The sequence below is a fragment of the Schistocerca nitens genome, chromosome 9, assembly GCF_023898315.1.
Source record: "Schistocerca nitens isolate TAMUIC-IGC-003100 chromosome 9, iqSchNite1.1, whole genome shotgun sequence".
NCBI lineage: Eukaryota > Metazoa > Arthropoda > Insecta > Orthoptera > Acrididae > Schistocerca > Schistocerca nitens.
In genome coordinates this window covers 374571047-374590707 of record NC_064622.1, presented here as the reverse complement: position 1 = coordinate 374590707, position 19661 = coordinate 374571047, and the positions used below count along the sequence as shown (strand labels likewise).

Sequence of the window (19661 nt, the reverse complement as noted above, 5' to 3'; positions counted from 1 at the left end):
CAGCAAGTTCCCTTGCCGGTCTAGGAATGGTAGAACGATGGGTTCGATGACGGTTTGGATGTACCGTGCACTATTCAGTGTCCCCTCGACGATCACCAGTGGTGTACGGCCAGTGTAGGAGATCGCTCCCCACACCATGATGCCGGGTGTTGGCCCTGTGTGCCTCGGTCGTATGCAGTCCTGATTGTGGCGCTCACCTGCACGGCGCCAAACACGCATACGACCATCATTGGCACCAAGGCAGAAGCGACTCTCATCGCTGAAGACGACACGTCTCCATTCGTCCCTCCATTCACGCCTGTCGCGACACCACTGGAGGCGGGCTGCACGATTTTGGGGCGTGAGCGGAAGGCGGCCTAACGGTGTGCGGGACCGTAGCCCAGCTTCATGGAGACGGTTGGGAATGGTCCTCGCCGATACCCCAGGAGCAACAGTGTCCCTAATTTGCTGGGAAGTGGCGGTGCGGTCCCCTACGGCACTGCGTAGGATCCTACAGTCTTGGCGTGCATCCGTGCGTCGCTGCGGTCCGGTCCCAGGTCGACGGGCACGTGCACCTTCCGCCGACCACTGGTGACAACATCGATGTACTGTGGAGACCTCACGCCCCACGTGTTGAGCAATTCGGCGGTACGTCCACCCGGCCTCCCGCATGCCCACTATATGCCCTCGCTCAAAGTCCGTCAACTGCACATACGGTTCACGTCCACGCTGTCGCGGCATGCTACCAGTGTTAAAGACTGCGATGGAGCTCCGTATGCCACGGCAAACTGGCTGACACTGACGGCGGCGGTGCACAAATGCTGCGCAGCTAGCGCCATTCGACGGCCAACACCGTGGGTCCTGGTGTGTCCGCTGTGCCGTGCGTGTGATCATTGCTTGTACAGCCCTCTCGCAGTGTCCGGAGCAAGTATGGTGGGTCTGACACACCGGTGTCAATGTGTTCTTTTTTCCATTTCCAGGAGTGTAGTTGGGTGAACCGGTGGCATGTACTGTATGTCTTGGAGGGACATTCTCCTTATGAATCTTTGGCAGCCTATAAAGCCTAGGTGGTAGCTCGACTGAATTGAACAGACTTTGCTGCCCACTCCAATTCAGGTGGATCTTTTTATCATCCATGTAACAGTTCTAAGAAAATTGCCATTTGTGTCCCTATTCAGTTTCCTGTATACCTGCAGATCTAATAAGCTTGTAATCTTACTGTGATATTCAGTTATTTGTAGCTATAAGTGGATACTGTGAGAGGCTGTCCAGAGAAGTCATAGAGGTTACTAAATATCTCAGTAATTTTAAATGGAAGGAAGGGGATAGGGAACTAAATAGCATCTGGATTCTGGTGCTGAAGAAGATGGAGACTTATGAGAGGATCTTTAGAGGGGTCGTAGATATCAGGAGGAGGAGGATGTAAAACTGAATGGTACCTGGATTTCAGTACCATGATGTTATATCTCTGTGTGAGAGTATTTGGAATCAGAATTTTACTTCAGTCTGTAGCAAGCCACAGTACACATCAGACATTCACAAAAGCTACAACTCCCTGTCAAAGTGTCCTCTGCAGATGTGAATAAAACATTGGATTTCAATAAGAAATTTGTCTAGCCACAGCATAATAATTTAGAATATTTTAATAAAAGTTACACTTCCAGCTATGAAAATTAACGTTTCACAACACCTGTCTTATCGCGTCTCTCGCTGTAGTCTGATGACCATATTTCAGACACTATTGCGCTTACTAAGTTAAATTTGATGAAAAGTGTTGTATTTATTTATCTGTTCTGTTCAAAAAATTGCTCTGAACACTATGGGACTTAACATCCGACGTCATCAGTCCCCTAGAACTCAGAACTACTCAAACCTAACTAACCTAAGGACATCACACATATCCATGCCCGAGGCAGGACTCGAACCCGCGACCGCAGCAGTCGCGCGGTTCCAGACTGAAGTGCCTAGAACTGCTCGGCCACTCCATCCGGCATCTGTTCTGTCTCTTCTATAATTTTACTAGGGAAGGGTCCCAGACTCACAAGTAATGCTAAGGAATTGGATGGAATGTTACTCACCATGTAGAGGGAGTGGACGACAGGCCCATCAGACGCAGACAAAAGAAAAACTCAGACAAAAGAAAAACCCTCTCCCTCTCCCCTCACCTCTCTCTCTCTCTCTCCCCTCTCTCTCTCCCCCCTCTCACACCCCCTCTCTCTCTCCCCCCTCTCCCTCTCCCTCTCCCTCTCTCCTCCCCCTCTCTCCTCTCTCCTCTCTCTCTCTCTCTCTCTCTCTCTCTCTCTCTCTCTCTCTCTCTCTCCCCCCCCCTCTCCCTCCCCCCTCTCTCTCTCCCTCTCTCTCTCTCTCTCCCCCCCTCTCCCTCCCTCTCCCTCTCCCTCCCTCTCTCTCTCTCTCTCTCTCTCTCTCTCTCTCTCTCTCTCTCTCTCTCTCTCTCTCTCTCTCTCTCTTTTTCTCCCACGCATGCATGTGTGCCCCCCCCCCCCCCACACACACACTATTTTCAGGGTCAAAAGAGTCCAATTGCCATTGTGTCTGACAGGAGTAGCAATCTTTGTTAAGTTGGGTAATGGGGGTATAGATGATGGTTGGGGTGGTGAGGGTGAGAGACTGTTGGGTAGGGGTTTGTACAACTTCTGTGTTAATTAGACAAGTTTCTGCTCAACCAAATTTATTATATAGCACGGCTGTAATTAAACGTTTGCTGCTTGAGAGAGCTTACATGAAAAGCGAGCGATCATAAGACAATTAAACTTTGTTGACACATTTGTAAGGACATGCAGAAGAGAAATAATAGATAAACCATTGAAAGAAACACATTTTAATTCCCACATGATTGTGTTCGTATCGAGTGACCTTGGTGTTTTCGCAGTTTGGAACGATCGGCTAGTGATTTGGTTTGCTCCCGGGGGAGGCCAATGGTCAATTGCACCACAAATTGTCGAAGAAGATACTGCTGCCATAGCTGAGAATACTGGATGCAATGTGCAGTCTTCAAGCTGTCTCATGACAACTGAACAGTCTGTGGTCCACTGCTCAGAAATTGCTGTGAACAATTGTGAAATAATAACTGTACAAACTTCAAATACCCACCAACATGTGCCACATGATGCAGACATCTGAGAGACTTTGCTCTTATGTTTCTTGCAAGGACTGAAATTGAGGACATGTATCGTTGGCACATTTTGTGGAGTAATGAAGAATACGTTATTCTCATTGAGGCCTAAACTCTCATAATTGTCAGATTTGGGGATCATCATTGCCAACAGACATTCATGAAGTTCCCTCACATAGTGAACATGTCACTGTGTCGTGTGTCTTCATAGCACAGTTAATGATTGATCCATTTTTCCTTGAGGAACTCGAACCCCATAGGCCAAAGACATGCAGTGTGAATGGCACACGTTACTGTGATCTTTGCTAACATGTGATCCCTGCTGTACGGGAGATGGCGGACTTTGTGAAGCCATAATTGCAGACATTTTGCAGTTCATATAGAAATTAATAATAGCCAGAGGAATCATGATGCCTCAAAAAGAAACATGTACATTACCATTATTTGCATGACAATTCTGATGGTGTAATCAGATTTTTAATATCTTTATTAGTTTAAAGTTTAGTATCTGACAATTAATTACACAAGTAACACCCAGCAACGAATTTCCAAAATCTAAACGGTTCATCTGATTTTGTCGATTGACATGTCTTTATAAAGCTATTAGTGTAAACCTAAATTGGTATGAATTAGATGCATGTAACTTGAATAGTACATGAGTTATTGGAGGTCAGAGTGGCTGATTACTATCGATTGCGTCAGGCCATAAGTACTCCACATTTACACGAAAAAACAGTAGCAGCATGCTTATAAATATATTTATTCATCTATGTCTTTGTTTATATCTGATATATACTATTCATGAAGAATTGGTCAATTATTTACTGTGTTTTAGAGAGCACGGAGACATTAGGTTACTGGCTTACTTTTGTTCCGTTTAATTTGTTTATGTCTTTAATAATGTGTGTTAGAGTGTTTATTGTCCAGCCATAGGAATATTTATTGTATTTCAAGTTATTTAAAAGTAAATCCGGTATTTCGAATGTGTTTCATTATGTTTGTGAGTGTGCGTTGGCTTGGAGACAAGGTGGGAGCGCTCTAGCCAGTCACAGCGATCGTTCCAAAAAAGGACACGTGGAGAGACTGTATGGAAGAGGGGAGATCTTGATAGTACGGGAGAGAGTCCTGGACAGTATGGCGCAACGGACAGATGGTCGCGGGAAAGTGTTGGACGGGTAGACGCAACAGCTGGTCACAGGAACTACATTGAAGAGTGGAGTTTTGTGCATGTGTGCAGAGATAGAAATAGTTCGTAGTGCCGACTTGTGCACTTGTGAGATTTACATAGCTTCTGCAGTGAAGGCTTAGTATGCGTTTAGAAGTGAATAACTCGTGAGCTATGTTGTTGTTCATAACTAATTACATGAAGTAGGAATCTATTGTTTCCCTGTTATTCAACTTATATTTTATTTAATTGCCAGACCATCAACACTTATAAGTGTTTTACAGTAATAAAGGGCATTCTTAAAGGTACTTCTGCTATCGTACTCATCATTTAAAGTTGTTAAAATAGCACCTGCAGAATTTATTTGATTGCAATTTTTCATTTATAAATGTCTATGTTGTGTCCAAAATTTGCAACTGCCGAGTGATAGGAACCTTTGACCATTCGATTCATGGCCGGCCGGAGTGGCCGAGCAGTTCTAGGCACTACAGTTTGGAACCGCACAACCGCTATGGTCGCAGGTTCGAATCCTGCCTCGGGCATGGATGTGTGTGATGTCCTTAGGTTAGTTAGGTTTAAGTAGTTCTAAGTTCTAGGGGGCTGATGACCACAGCAGTTAAGTCCCATAGTGCTCAGAGCCATTTTAACCATTCGATTCATGTGTATATTTATATTGTATACTATAGACTCAGCAGTATTTGGCTTGTAATGCGGCAACTATGTATCCCAGCCCCTAGACAACAAAACCAGCCAAAACTTTTAATATTTCAACTCTGTGTCTGAGGGTACATAGTTGAGGGCCATCACACCATAATTAATTTAATTTGAAAGCCCGTAACATGGCACTTGCGTATTAAGGGTGTTGAAATCGGTGTACTGTCTTCATTGGCACAGTATAACAGGCCGTTGTGGGACAGTGCCGTGCCATGAGCGCTCCAGCAGTGGAGAAATGGAGTCAGTTCCAGCCTGAGTGGCAGGCAGCTGTGCCAGCTCTTGAGGAAGGTAACTGTGCTGGCAAGCACTGGCACACAGATTTTATGCAGGACACGTGGCCTGATTGTGTGGCAATCAGGTCACCATTGCTAAAGTGGCTTCTGTCTTTCCACTGTGTCAGTATTACAGCCCTGGCTGTGCTGTCAGGGCTTGAAGGTGTGACGGCTTCACTTACCACAACACCATGGCGAGGATTCCTGCAGTGTCATTGTTGCCCCTCATGTCGCATCTTATGCTAGAACATCTAGCTGGCCTCCTCCAGTCCTGCTTCCCTGATAGTTCTTACATCAGTCCATTCTCACATCTTTTTGCTATCGCTATGCCAAGTAATGAAGCTCTAGTACAACATGCCTCCCTCTTTGGAAGATCCAATCACCCAGATCACAGGTAGCCAACATCTCTGAAAATGACTCAACAGCACATCTTACATTATAACATATATAAGGTGTGGTCAAATGAAAATGAGGCAGATGGAGAAGAAGAAAGTGAACTGTATAGTATTTCAAAAGTAATCAGCATAACTATTAATAAATTTATCCCTTTATTAGACAAGATGGAAAATGTCTTCAAGTAATAATGTTTTTGGTTGCCCACAGAACAATAATTGTATCCAGGCATGCACCTCTTCACCTGAAACAAATCCACAGCCTTGAATGTCTGTCTTACCTTTTTTGGAGGTACGTGGATGGCCAAATAGAAACAATGCCCTGAACCATTTCTTGGATCATATTAATCTTCTTCCTCCTACCATCAAGTTCACTATGTAGGTTATACCATTCAAGCAAGATATGGAGACCTGTTTCATCTCATGTTAAAAAACCAGCAGTAACTGACTTTTGTGGCAGAATACATCAACAGTATTATGTGATAGTGATTTATACGTTTCTGTCAGCTCTTATTCCTGAGGCCCTTGGGTACTGTATGTTCACTTGTGGTAGGTGGCAGCAGTGACAATTTCTGGTGCATGCACTGTTGGCATTCTGTGGCATATAAAAGGATTGTGTTCGGCATTATCAATCAGTTCCAGCAAGATTAGTGTATAGCATTCTCACCTGAAGGTAGCAGCCACCTGCACCACTGACATATTGTGTTCAAATGATTGCATACCCAGCTGCAGAGCCAAGAAGAATATTGTGTTTGTCCTTCTTTCAGTTTAGAATACGTTTAACACCCTATATTAACACAAAAGTACAAAGCCATTAATGTAAATTTGATCACTTGTCTTATTTGCCCAGGCCTTGGAGCTACAAAAAAGAATGAAGCACATTGGTTGACTTTGTAAGTTATTTTATGACAATGTTCCTCAGTGCACTATAAATTTACTGCCTCTTTTTTATACACTAACAGGGAAAAAATGGCAGCACCAAGGAGGAATTGTGCAACATAAACGAAAGTTGGTAGTCGTGTTTCTACAACTGAAAGACAATGTCTATTAAAATTTCATTCCAGTTGCACAAGAGTGGCACTGGTAGCACCGCTATGATGATACAAATTAGGTGTGCTTTTAGTACACACTGTAACAGTCAAGAGCGTTAGTTACCTTTTGAGATAGGGCATGGTGTGTGGATGTTAATCAAGAATGCCTTTAATGCAATAAAGGCACCTTTATCAACATGTCACTGAGTTTGAATGAGGGTTAAGAGGAGCTGTATGTTCCTTCTGTGAAACTGCAGAAAGGCTTGGCAGGAATGTAGCTGGCAATGGTGGTCATGGGAGTGTATTTTTGGAAGAAGATTAGGCTGTGGATATCCATGTGACATTATCAAGAGCGAAGACCATCGTAGTTGGTGTATGGTCCTGGTGCATTGTACTGCATCTGCAGCCGCAATTTGAGCAGCACTTGGCACCACAATGATACAATGAGCTGTTGCAAATCGGTTACTTGAAGGACGGATCCGTGCGAGACGATCTGTCGTGTTTTATGAAGAAAGCTGGTTCTGCCTCAGTGCCAGTGATCACCATGTGTTCTTTAGGAGGAGGCCAATTGAGGCCCTGTAACCAACCTGTCTTGTGTGCTAGACACACTGGGCCTGCACTTGGAGTTAAAATCTGGCATGAAGTTACGTATGATAGCAGGAGCACTTCCATGGTTATCCCAAGCACCCTGACTACAAATTTCTACGTTGTCTGGTGATTCAACTTATTTTGCTACCATTCGTGAAAAGCATTCCAGTGGGGGTTTTCCAGTAGGATAACCATCACCCACATACTATTGTTGTAACCCAACATGTTCTGCAGAGGGTCGAAATGTTGACTTTGTCTGCTTGATCACCAGATCTGTCTCCAATCAAGCACTTATACGAGAACTCCAGCATCATCCACAAACAGCATTAACCATCCCTGTATTGACCAACCAAGTGCAGCAGGCATGGAACATGAGCCTATAAATTGACACCCAGCATCTAAACAACACACTGCATGCACAATCACATGCTTGCATTCAACATTCTGGCAGTTATGTTGGCTATTAATGTACCAGTATTTCACATTTGTGATGGCTTATCCCGTGCGTACATTAACCTGTGATCGTGCAACATTAATCAACATAGACAGGTGTACTCCTGAAATTTCGTTACTCTACATTAATTATTTTGTGGTGTTGTGATTTCTTTTCCATCAGTGTAGTTGCCTATATTAATAAGTGTTGAAAGAAGTACATGAAAGTATTAACCACCTCCAGTGACACCTTTTAACAAACTAAAAATTTCAAACTAATATGTATCCATATTTACTGTGACAAATTTACTCTTGTGAAGAACCTTTTCAGAATAACAAAAAATGTGAATCTGAGTGTGGTGGCACAGCTGTAAGACAGTGAACTCGCAATTGGTGGTTGCCCATTCAAATCCCCACCCAACCATACGGATATAGGTTTTGTATAGTTTCCTTAAGGAGCTTAGGAAAAATGTTGAGAAGGTTCCTTTGGGAAGGAAACAGTCAGTTTCCTTCCCCATCAAGACAGTGTGCATTGTATATAATGACGTCATTATTGACTGGACATTAAACCATAATCTTCCCTTGTTTTAATGAATGTGAATACATAATACCTGATAGATTGTTTCATGTAACATAATTGAAAAACTTTGTGTCGCTACATCAAGGAACTTTGTAAAATAGGAAATAAAAATCTCGTGACCTTCTTTGGTCATTTTGCTTATACTCATGACTTGCTCTTATACTCCTCTACTTTCAACAATCCTTACTTACTCCAGAAGTATCTGAGCTTGTAGATAAGTTTTCAATCATGTTATAAGCTGTGTAGCAGAATTTTGTTTGCATGTTATTTTAATGTTATGTACCATAATTGGAGTATAGTGTAGTTGACCCTTTATGTTGTAGAATACACAGAAGTTTCTTGTTCCTCAGTGTTATTATCTTTGAAATATAATGTGTCACTGTTTTTTCCAAAACCTCGTAAGTTTCTTTCCATCACAGATAAAGCTTACCATTTCATTTTTTATCACCAAATATGAGGTTAGATCTAGAAGGTACAGTATATTGAAAAAGTGTTAGTCTCTCTTTCCATGTACTTCATTTATTTACTGAATCTTCATGGCTGTCACTTATGTAACATTTCACAGTGTGTGTCCATTTATCCTCATTTGACACTGTTTGTCTTCCAAGTTCCTTTAAACAGGCTCTCTTTTCAAGTGGCTCTAGTGTTACAGAAGCCCAAGACTCCTTTGCTTGTGATAGCCTATGTGTTGTGTCATAGAGAAATGAGCCAAAAATTTCTGTTATTCTACCACTTGTTTGCAAGGTTGACTTCTTCTGATTTACGTACATTCCCAAAATTTTGCTCTTACTTTTGTCTCCAGATCTTTGAGTGACTGCAAGCATGATATTAATTAGTCCATTCAGCCCTAGATCGTATGACTGAATGAGGAGGTAAGCAAGTGTCTCTTTTTTACAAAAAAGAAGTCAGTTTCATTTTCAACCCTGCTGTCATGTGAAATCCATGCTCTGTAACAACATTGATGATGCTGAGAAAGGTTCTTGAAAATGATTGTATCATTGTTGACACACATTTGTAGTAGATGCCCACCGTTTGTTTTTCTCTTCATGATCATAGAAGTCAACCACTGAATTTTGTGTCTATTAATATTCACTAAAGTCATCCTGATTGATTAACATTTCATTGTTTGGCATCTCTGGCACAATATTGTTTAGCTTAAAGTTAAGTACTTTTGTGGGACCACACAGAGACAGTTTATGCTTCAACTTGACTGAGGCAGATTTTGCGGAAAGCATTCTCCTTAACAGACAAAACCATGTGACATGCAGATTCATACACCTCAATGTCATTTCTCACATTTTTAGATACTGTTATGGAGACAGTAGTCATGGTCATATTCATTCTTCCCAAGAATTAAGCTGTTTTCCTTTCAGGAGTAAAAAAATACTCACGATGGGCACAACCTTCCAGTTTGTCTCACTAACAAAATTACCTCCCTGTCATATAGACCTAGCTTGCTCCTTCCCCTTTCCCTGATATCAGAATGGATATTGTAAATTAAAATTGAGGCTTTAAGCTATATGGTTATCACAAGAAAAACTACACTGATTGTTTCACATTATCTTCCACTGCAGTTGGAAACCTTTCTGCTCATTGACTCAGCTTCACTCTAGAATTTGGTACTCAACTTTTCATTGATGTAATCAGATAAACCAGTGTTCCGTATGTAAATTTCATGATGAGATCTTGTGCTCACAACACATCCTGGAATCTTTAAAGCGATACAGTAGCTCTCCCCCATTTGATTCTTAGGGCCCCTTATAAAATAGTGCATTCCAGCATTTTTTTACTGCTGTTATTAAGAAATTAAGAATCCACTTGAGCTTAGAGTATTTGATGGCATGACTGGCACTACAAATGGTTTATGTAGTTTCCTATTGCTTCTGAGGAAAGGAAGTTGAGAATGTACAGGAAATCAAGATGATGTGGAAGGAATATTTTCAAGAATGGTAGTAAGTAAGAGGAATGTGAGGAGCCAGGGAAAGTACAGAATATCGAGATAGACATAACCTGGATAGAAAAGGGGATAAAGATCATGAAAGCAGGAAAAGCACCTGGGCCAGTAAGTGTGGAGATGGTAATGTTGGGCTGCAATGGCTCTGTCAGGCCACAAGAACAATATGGAAAGAAGGAAGACCTGAAGACTGGCAATGGGGAATTGTAGCACCAGTTTTTAACAAGGCCTGCTGGAAACTGTCAGAATTATAGGGGAGTTGTTTTGCCGTGTCATTCTGCCAAGATATTTGAGAATAGTCTGGAAAAAAAAGAGTACAGAAGAAAGGTTAAGAGGGGAAGAATATGGGTTTGGATCAGGAATGTCAACAGTGGATCTAGTTTTTAGTGTAAGGCAGCTTCAAGAGAGGCACTGCAAATGTGGTTAGGATTTGGTTCTGAGAAACTGGTGTCTGGAAGAAGAATACAGATGGTGCATGTATACCGGCAACACACAATATCCTGTTGCAGAGCATGCTCTACAACAAGACTGTCGTGGCCTTGGTGCCTATTCCACACATGCGCCATCTGTATTATTCTTCCAGACACCAGTTTCTCAGAACTCAGCAGGTGGGAACTAGCACTACAACATGTCCTTGGTTCTTGCCACTACCTTTCCTTAATTTACATTAATTTCCTCCATCTCCATGTTTCTTCACAGTAAGTACTCCTTTCTTCACTTCATTTTAGTTTTCTACATCCTTAATTTTCTGACCTGTGTATTTTTTGCTCTATCCCTCCCACTTCTGTTACATAAAATGCACTTAGGTTTTCACTCTTATTAACTTGCACACAATGTTTTAGCAGTAATCTCTGTCTTCCATATTTTGCTGTCTTTCACCTTTAAGATCTCAGGTTTTCAAATTTCATCTGGGGTGCAATTTTCTGCAATCAGCCTTTCCTTCTTGTCCAGTCTGGTACATTTCCCCTAACCCAGGGTTCTGGGTGACTTTCCTGAACTCTACCCCTTTTCTTAAACCAGTCCAGTTCATTTCCCTTCACCCATCTTTCTTCCCCTTCAGATCTTCTGCTGGAAACAGGAGCCACTGGCTCCGAAAGCTTGCATAAGTAAAACCTTTTTTATATTACAAAATGGTTAGTTGGTATGATGAACGGCATCTTACTCTAAACGTAGAAGAATGTAACGTAATGCAAATGAGTAGGAGAAACAATCCCTCATTGTTCGAATACAGCATTAGCAGTGTAGCACTTCACACAGTTGGATCAATCAAATATCAAGGTGTAACACTGCAGAGCAGTATAAAATGGAACAAACATGTAAGAATTGCAGTAAGGGAGGCAAAGGGTTGACTTTAGTGTTTTGAGAGAATTTTAGGAAAGTGCAGCTCATCTGTAAAAGAGACAGTGTGTAGAACACTAATACGACCCATTATTGAGCACTACCCGAGTGTTTGGGATGCTGACCTGGTCGGATTAAAGGAAAACATTTAATCAATTCAGAGATGGGCTGCTACACTTGTTACCGGTAGGTTCCACTGACATGCGAGTATTACAAAGGTGCTTCATGGAGTCAAATGGGGAAACCGTGAAGAGGAGGGGACACTCTTTTTGTGGAACACTATTGAGAAAATTTAGAGAACTTGTGTTTGAATGTGGCTGCAGAACAATTCTACTGCTCCCAACATACATTTTGCATTAAGGACCATGAAGAGAAGGTGAGAGAACTTATGGCTCATACAGAGGTATATAGACAATTGCTTTTCCGTTGCTGTTTGTGAGTGGAACAGGGAAGGGAATGATTAGTAGTGGTACAAGGTACCCTCCACCACGTACCATACAGTGGCTTGCAGACTGTGTATGCAGGTGTAGATTATGTAGATGTAGATGTGGACGTAGATGTGGACGTAGATGGCGTAGTTTACTGATGAAAATGTAGTGTTTTTATTTGGAACATTACTGAACCTGAAAGGGGCTAACATCTTGTCTAGTACACGACACTTGCCAGTAACATTATGAGCAGGATTGCAGTGGTGTCCTCATGTCATACATGCACAAAAGGATACATATGTTATGGTATAGACTGTACTTAGGGGTGATGTGAGAAGAAACCGTTCATTCCCCTTCATAAATAGTAATACAAATATTTCGAAATTCATTAAGGGGCTTTCAATACCATCCTTACTGAGGAGGCAAATATTTTGGATTAAGCAAATACAGTTCTTAAATGGAAAACACACAGATGTAGCTCCGCTGTAGCTACATTTCCAATAAATTACCTACAGTGAAGGTGTTGTAGTATGTCATGGCAAGAAGGCACTTCTGTAACTTGTAATGGTGACTATAGTGACAAATAAATAATTGACTACATTTCATTTTGATAATTTTCTCATATGACTTGAATGACATCGTTCAGCTATTCATTAGATTGATGCATCACTCCTGTAAAGTGTATTTATGATATAGTTTACATCTTTAAAATATGCAGTACAGAGTTTAAAACTAAAGATTTCAGTGGTGAACTGGAAAACGAGATCTGAATCACCTTTGTCCACCAATAGGTAATAACTTATAACTTTTCTCACCAATGGAATAGTTCAGTTGGTGGTATTTTTGATTAGTTTCTTATTAGACTTTTACAAAGACAAGGAGAGGCTATAACTTCTGTATCATACTACACTAAATATTATTATGTTTTTGTGAAATAGCATTATTTAATGTTTCAGGCACTTGGGCCAAAAGAAAAAGTGTTAAACAATGCATGGTAAGTTTTCCACTTAGATAAAAAGAAGTCTCTTTTATTTCATTCAGAATTTGTCACTTTATTATGTTGTGTTTACAGTTTGCATAAATGTAAAATTCTACCTGTTCTGTATATGATCAGGGTCTTTCAAAGTTTTCATCAAACATTTAGAGATGCTAGATCATGCCACAATGAACACAACTGTGACCTACGTGACAAATTCAAGTTAATCTATAGACAACAAGGACTTCCTCACTCCACCATTACATTGTTATAGACAGTTATCACTCCATTGACTGTGTCACATTGTTGCTGGTTAAGGTTAGGTCACATTTTTGCTGCAATCATGAATGTTTGTTCATAAACAAACTGCTTGAGAAAAAGGTGGTCAACATCATGCCATTTCCATCAAGAATTTGCAGAATTTTATTCATGTATCTGTAAACAACTAACTATAATAGATTAATTTAATTTTTGTTATTGCTCTGGTTGTCATGAATGGTCAGAGCATGACATTTATAAGACCTAGACACATAAGTTGTTTTATGCCAGTCACATGAATAAAACTAATAGCTCATTAAAAAAGTTAAAAAGAAAACTCTCCTGAAAATGATTAGTATTCAGATAGTGGTTCAAAATACTGTATATTTAGCCATTACCATGAATTAACAACTTTTGAACAGTAAACATAATAACTAAAACCAAAGAATTTTTGTTACCAATGTGTAGTTATAGTTTGCTACATGAGCTTTTATGTAAAATATACTTCTATAAACAATGGCTGAGAAGTGTTCCTTTTGTAAATGTAGTGATGTCAGTGACCTATGTATTGTGGGACAGGGATTAGATGGGTAAATGTCGCACCTTGGTGTTATCTATCGTTGACAGTTTATTTTAAAGCTGTGTAACTGTGCTGTAGCCACCTGGTGAATTAATGAATGGCCAGAAAGTTACTGCACCTCTCTCACCATTCATTGTATTACTGATAAACTGAGTCGTGCTAGCACTAATTCTTGCAGTTGTACATGTGTCTTCAAAGTTGTATGTACAATACAATCTGATCTCTCTTAAAAATACAGTGCTAACCAGACATAAAAATCAAGTTATTCTCCTATATATAGCTGAGAAGCCCAGAACAGTTTCAGTGTAGCTTTCAGAGCTCCCATCCTTAGGAGGAAAGCAGAATCTGCATCCTTGTGGCGTAATGTTGAAGACTTTACAGTCTTTGGGGATACAGCTAAATATCAAGTGGATATACTTGTAAATGAGACATACCAGTCCTCATCTCACATCTTTTTCTCACCAACAATTTGCAAACAGTTGTTGTTTCAATGCACATGTGCTGTAGGATGCAATTTTCCACTCTTTTTTTACTGTGATATCCTGCAGTGAAGTAATGTCTGATGGAAAGCTGAGACTTCCTGTTATGTAATCTTGTTCAGCTTATTATTTCAGCACACTTGCCAACATCATCTGATCAGATTTTTTTTCTCAAAGTGCTGCAGTTACTGCTGAAAGTTAAGAGTACAAATCCAACATTCAATTCTTGAAATAAATACAATGCTTCTTATGAATAGTGTGTCATATATTGTACTCCTGTTTATGAGGATTATGTGACACAAAAGTACTTTATCATGCAGAAAATTGCAGTACATTGATATGGACTAGCAGCCCAAAAACACTGTTTTATTTAAGAGATTGTAATTGAGTCCCTGTAAAAGTTTTTCTCTTGTGCCCTTGATGTCATAGGCATTGTCACTGCTACTCCTCCTTAATGGTGCACACCATATCTCCAAGGCACGAACCGATGGCAAAGAATAAAGTGCCTGATGAGCAGGCACTGAAAACATGGCACAATGTTTATCGTTGGCCCAACTAGCAGATAAGATGTGTGCTTGTATCTCCTGATAATATGTATAAATAAAACAGTGGATTATCTAATACATTATGAAGATGAACCTTTTTAGTGGCGATCATCATTGGTCAGTTTGAAAAGTTTTTATACAACACACCACTTCACCAAAGTGATATGTTAACACTACAAGGGTACACACACATTATTTTTATCAGCATGTGAAGGACTATGCAGTAAAGCTGTTAGGTCTCATCAGTCATCTTCCTACACAGTGCTTCATGACAAAGTGAAATGTAAACTAGCCTCCTGGAAGTAGCTATTTGAGAGGCATTCCTGTGTATGCAAGTGCAAATACTATCTTTCTTTAGAGTTAAACAGTCTTTGAAACAATGTGAAGGCACTATATTTGTAAATATTCCTTTAGGTAGAGAAACATAGGACCGTCTTTTAACCCCTTGGCCTACAACCATGAGTGAAATTCATGGTAAGGAAGTTGGGCTACAAACCATAAGCATGGGTCTGCCTCATGGTGCTTGATGTGTCTCACACATAAACAATGTGAGGCTCGCTCATGGTATGTCATGCAGGACACATGACATCAACATGAGTAAGATGCATGGGTCAACAGTTCTTGGTGGCCTCTTACTTCAGTTGTGTGTGCTCATTAGTTACATTCACACATCAGTAAAAAGAACGTCTAATATTGATGATAGTAGTGATAAGTGTGTTGTTATTGTGGACAGTGACTTGGTAGATGCTGCTTATAATGGTCTTGATTGGAACGGCACTGTGTTTTCTGTAGAGAAACATCAAAGATGATTAATCATTGATGATGACACTAATGATGAAGACAGTATTAATCATCAATCACTGATGCAGTGGATTTAGAAAGAAGAAAATAACAAGCCAAAAATCTGTGGTATTTGCAGACTCCTGATATAAGAGCACAAATTTTAGAATGGTTAGGTGGAAGTACAAGAGTGTTTTTACATATAATGTTAAACAATGTGTTTTGGAATAATATTGTGACAGAAATGAATCAGTCCTCAGAACAAACAATAATCAGTGAAAATATAAGAAAGAAAATTGATGAGGCATGGATTCATGTCAGTTTAAATGAAATTAAAATGTACTTCATGTTACACAGAATAATGGCTCCAGGATAGTAATAATAATAATAATAATAATAATAATAATAATAATAATAATGCGAGATAAACAATCATCATAAAGGAATTCAAGTTCAAACGCTCTCTTAAATGGGAATAATCGAAAATAATAATAATGTGAGATGTATTGTTCTACAACAGCCACTGTAGAGACACCGATATCCAGCAAGGAAATATTTTTGCAAATGATAGGCTTTTATTATAAATTTGCAAATAATGCTGTGACTGACAAGATGGATAAATCATGTAAAGTCACACTTCTGATCTATTTCATAAAAAATTTAAAGTAGTATGCATAATGGAAGAAAACACCACACTCAGTGAATTATTAATGAAATAAACAATTTAATCTCTCAAAGAGGCCAAGATTTGGGATACAATTTTATAAACTGTGTGTGTCAGCATTGAGCTGTTGATATAAGTTCAAAATACACTATGTGATCAAAAGGATAAGGAAAAGGAAAGGGACTCTTGTATGCTACCTACAGTAACCATCAAGGACGTAACAGAGCTAATTGACAACCTAAAAAATAAAAGATCAGCTGGATGGGATGAATTCTCTCCTTTTCTACTGAAAAAATGCAAGGGTGAGTTAGCCAGACCATTAGTCCATCTAATAAATTGTGTACTTGAAGAAGGTGTGTTTCCGAAGAAACTGAAACTTGCTTTAGTTAAACCTTTATATAAAAAAGGGGAAAGAAAACAACCACAGAACTACAGACCAGTTGCCTTAACGTCAGTGTTTGGTAAATTAATTGAAAAAATAATGCTAGAAATCCTAATTGAGCACTATAATATGAATAACTTAATAGGAGATTTCCAACACGGCTTTAGAAGTGGTCGGAGCACCATATCTGCAGCAGTACAGTTTGTACACTGTCTGATGGAGAAAATAAATGAGGGTTACGAAACGGCAGGAGTGTTTTTAGATCTTTCCAAAGCGTTTGACAGAGTCCATCATGGCGCTCTTTTAAGTAAACTTGCTTATAATGGTGTCAGTGGGAAACTGTTGCTTTTAATAGAATCTTACCTTAAAGATAGACAACAATGCACAGAAGTTGTGTATGATAATGGAGAGGTAATTGCAAAAAGAAGATCAAAGATAAGGAACATAAATTTTGGTGTGCCACAAGGCTCTATCTTGGGCCCCTTCTTGTTTATTTGCTATGTGAATGATTTCCCAAAAGTATTAGACACCAGTCATCGTATTACTATGTATGCTGATGACACCTCTGGGGTTTGCTGGGCACGTAGTAATGATGACCTAAATTCAGTGGTACAGAATTTCGTTGAAAAAGCCCAAACACATTTTGAAAAAGAAAACCTGAGGGTCAATATTAACAAAACTAATTTAATTTATTTTAAGACAAGTAGTTCAAATAAAAATACTGTTCTAAATGAGGACATTCAGGAAAATACCTGTTCAGAATGTAAATTTCTGGGGATATATATAGATGACAGACTTTCGTGGAATCAGCAAATAGATCATGTCTGTGGTAAAATAACATCTAGTCTGTATTTACTAAGGAGATTAGTTCAATATTTAGATATCGAAGCAATAAAAATAGCGTATTTTGGGTTGGTGTATCCCCATCTATCTTATGGAATTGTATTGTGGGGTGGGTGTAGCCAATACAATATAAAAAGGGTATTTGTATTGCAGAAAAGAGTAATAAGAACTATGGCAAAAGTAAGACCCAGAACTTCATGTAAAAACCTGTTTATTAAGTTTAATATTATGACTATCTATGCAGTATATATGTTTCAATCAATATTACTAGTGAAAAAAGACAAAAAAGTGACAAACAGGAATATGGAAATCCATGATTACAATACAAGACAAAAATCAGACTTTCATATGGTGAGCAGACGATTGAATCTAACAACAAATACCCCATTCATTAAGGGAGCAATATTTTATAATTCTCTGCCAAACAACCTGAAACAGCTTTCTGGTAGAATTTTTAAAAACGAGTTAAAAAAATGGCTTGTATTGAAGTGCCCATACAGTATGGTGCTGACATGATTTGACCTCAGGAATGCTATATTAAATATACTTCAATGATATTTTACTTAGTAGCATGTAATCTATTTATATTGTGTATCAATAATCTGAATGTAATTATTAATCTGAAAAGTATCCAGGTACCTGGCTGAAAATGACTTACAAATTCGTGGCACCCTCCATTGGTAATACTGGAATTCAATACGATGTTGGCCCATACTTAGCCTTGATGATAGCTTCCACTCTTGCAGGCATATGTTCAATCAGGTGCTGGAAGGTTCCTTGGTGGATGGCAGCCCATTCTTCATGGAGAGCTGCACTGAGGAGAGGTATCGATGTCCGTCGGTGAGACCTGGCATGAAGTCCGCATTCCAAAACATCCCAAAGGTGTTCTATAGAATTCAGGCAGGACTCTGTGCAGGCCAGTTCATTACAGGGATGTTGTTGTCATGTAACTACTCCACCACAGGCCGTGCATTATGAACAGGTGCTCGATCATTTTGAAATATGCAGTCGCTATCCCCGAATTGCTCTTCAACAGTGGGGAGCAAGAAGGTGCTTAAACCATCAATGTGGGCCGGTACTGTGATAGTGCCATGCAAAACAACAAGGGGTGCAAGCCTCCTCCATGAAAAACATGACCACACCACAACAGCACCGCCTCCGAATTTTATTGTAGGCACTACACACGCTGGCAGATGACGTTCACCAGGCGTTCGCCATACCCACACCCTGCCATCAGATCGCCACATTGTGTACTGCGATTCGTCACTTGACACATTGTTTTTCCACTGTTCAGTCTTCCAATGTTTACGCTCCTTACACCAAGCAAGGCGTCATTTGGCATTTACCGGTATGATGAGTGGTTTATGAGCAGCTGCTCGACCATGAAATCCAAGTTTTATCACCTCCCACCTTACTGTCATAGCACTTCCAGTGGATCCTGATGCCGTTTAGAATTCCTGTGTGATGGTCTGCCTACTACACATTACACATTACATGGTCTGCCTTTTACACATTACGACCCTCTTCTACTGTTGGCAGTCTCTGTCAGTCAACAGATGAGGTCGACCTGTACACTTTTGTACTGTACATGTCCCTTCAAGTTTTCACTTCACTGTCACATTGGAAACAGTAGACCTAGGAATGTTTAGGAATGTGGAAATCTCGCTTTCAGACATATGACATAAGTGACACCCAATCAGCTGACCACGTTCAAAGTCCATGTGATCCATGGAGCACCCCGTTCTGCTCTCTCATGATGTCTAATGACTACTGAGGTCGCTGATACAGAGTACCTGGCATTAGGTGGCAGCACAATGCACCTAATATGAAAAACGTATGTTTTTGGGGGTGTCGAGTTACTTTTGATCATATAGTGTATATTCATAAAATGGTAAGGAAAGATCATGATTACACTGTCTGAAACTGTTGTGATGGAGTTATCAAAGTTAGTAGTAAATAACGGTCACATTTTGTATATGGGTGCTTGGTATTCTTCAGTGAAACTGTTCATAACTTTGGCGGAAAATGAAATAATGTTATTGGGACAGTAAGTTTTAATAGAAAAAGTATACTAGGAGATTTTATCAAAGTAAAATTTAAAGAAAAGGGGAATGTGTGCTTGGAACCTGCAATGGTGTATTAGTGCTG

General features: G+C 39.9%; 1 protein-coding gene across 2 annotated transcripts in view; it reads left to right on the top strand.

Annotated features, from left to right (window-relative positions):
• LOC126202950 (putative zinc finger protein 66) overlaps window positions 1–19661 on the top strand; it is a 282869-nt gene that overhangs the window by 79491 nt on the left and 183717 nt on the right. The window contains exon 5 of one of the 2 annotated variants that reach the window (XM_049937060.1): window positions 12963–13000. In XM_049937060.1, the coding sequence (XP_049793017.1) occupies window positions 12963–13000 (38 nt within the window). Of the gene's footprint in view, window positions 1–12962; window positions 13001–19661 lie in introns of those variants that run through there. The other variant, XM_049937057.1, reaches the window with a different exon arrangement.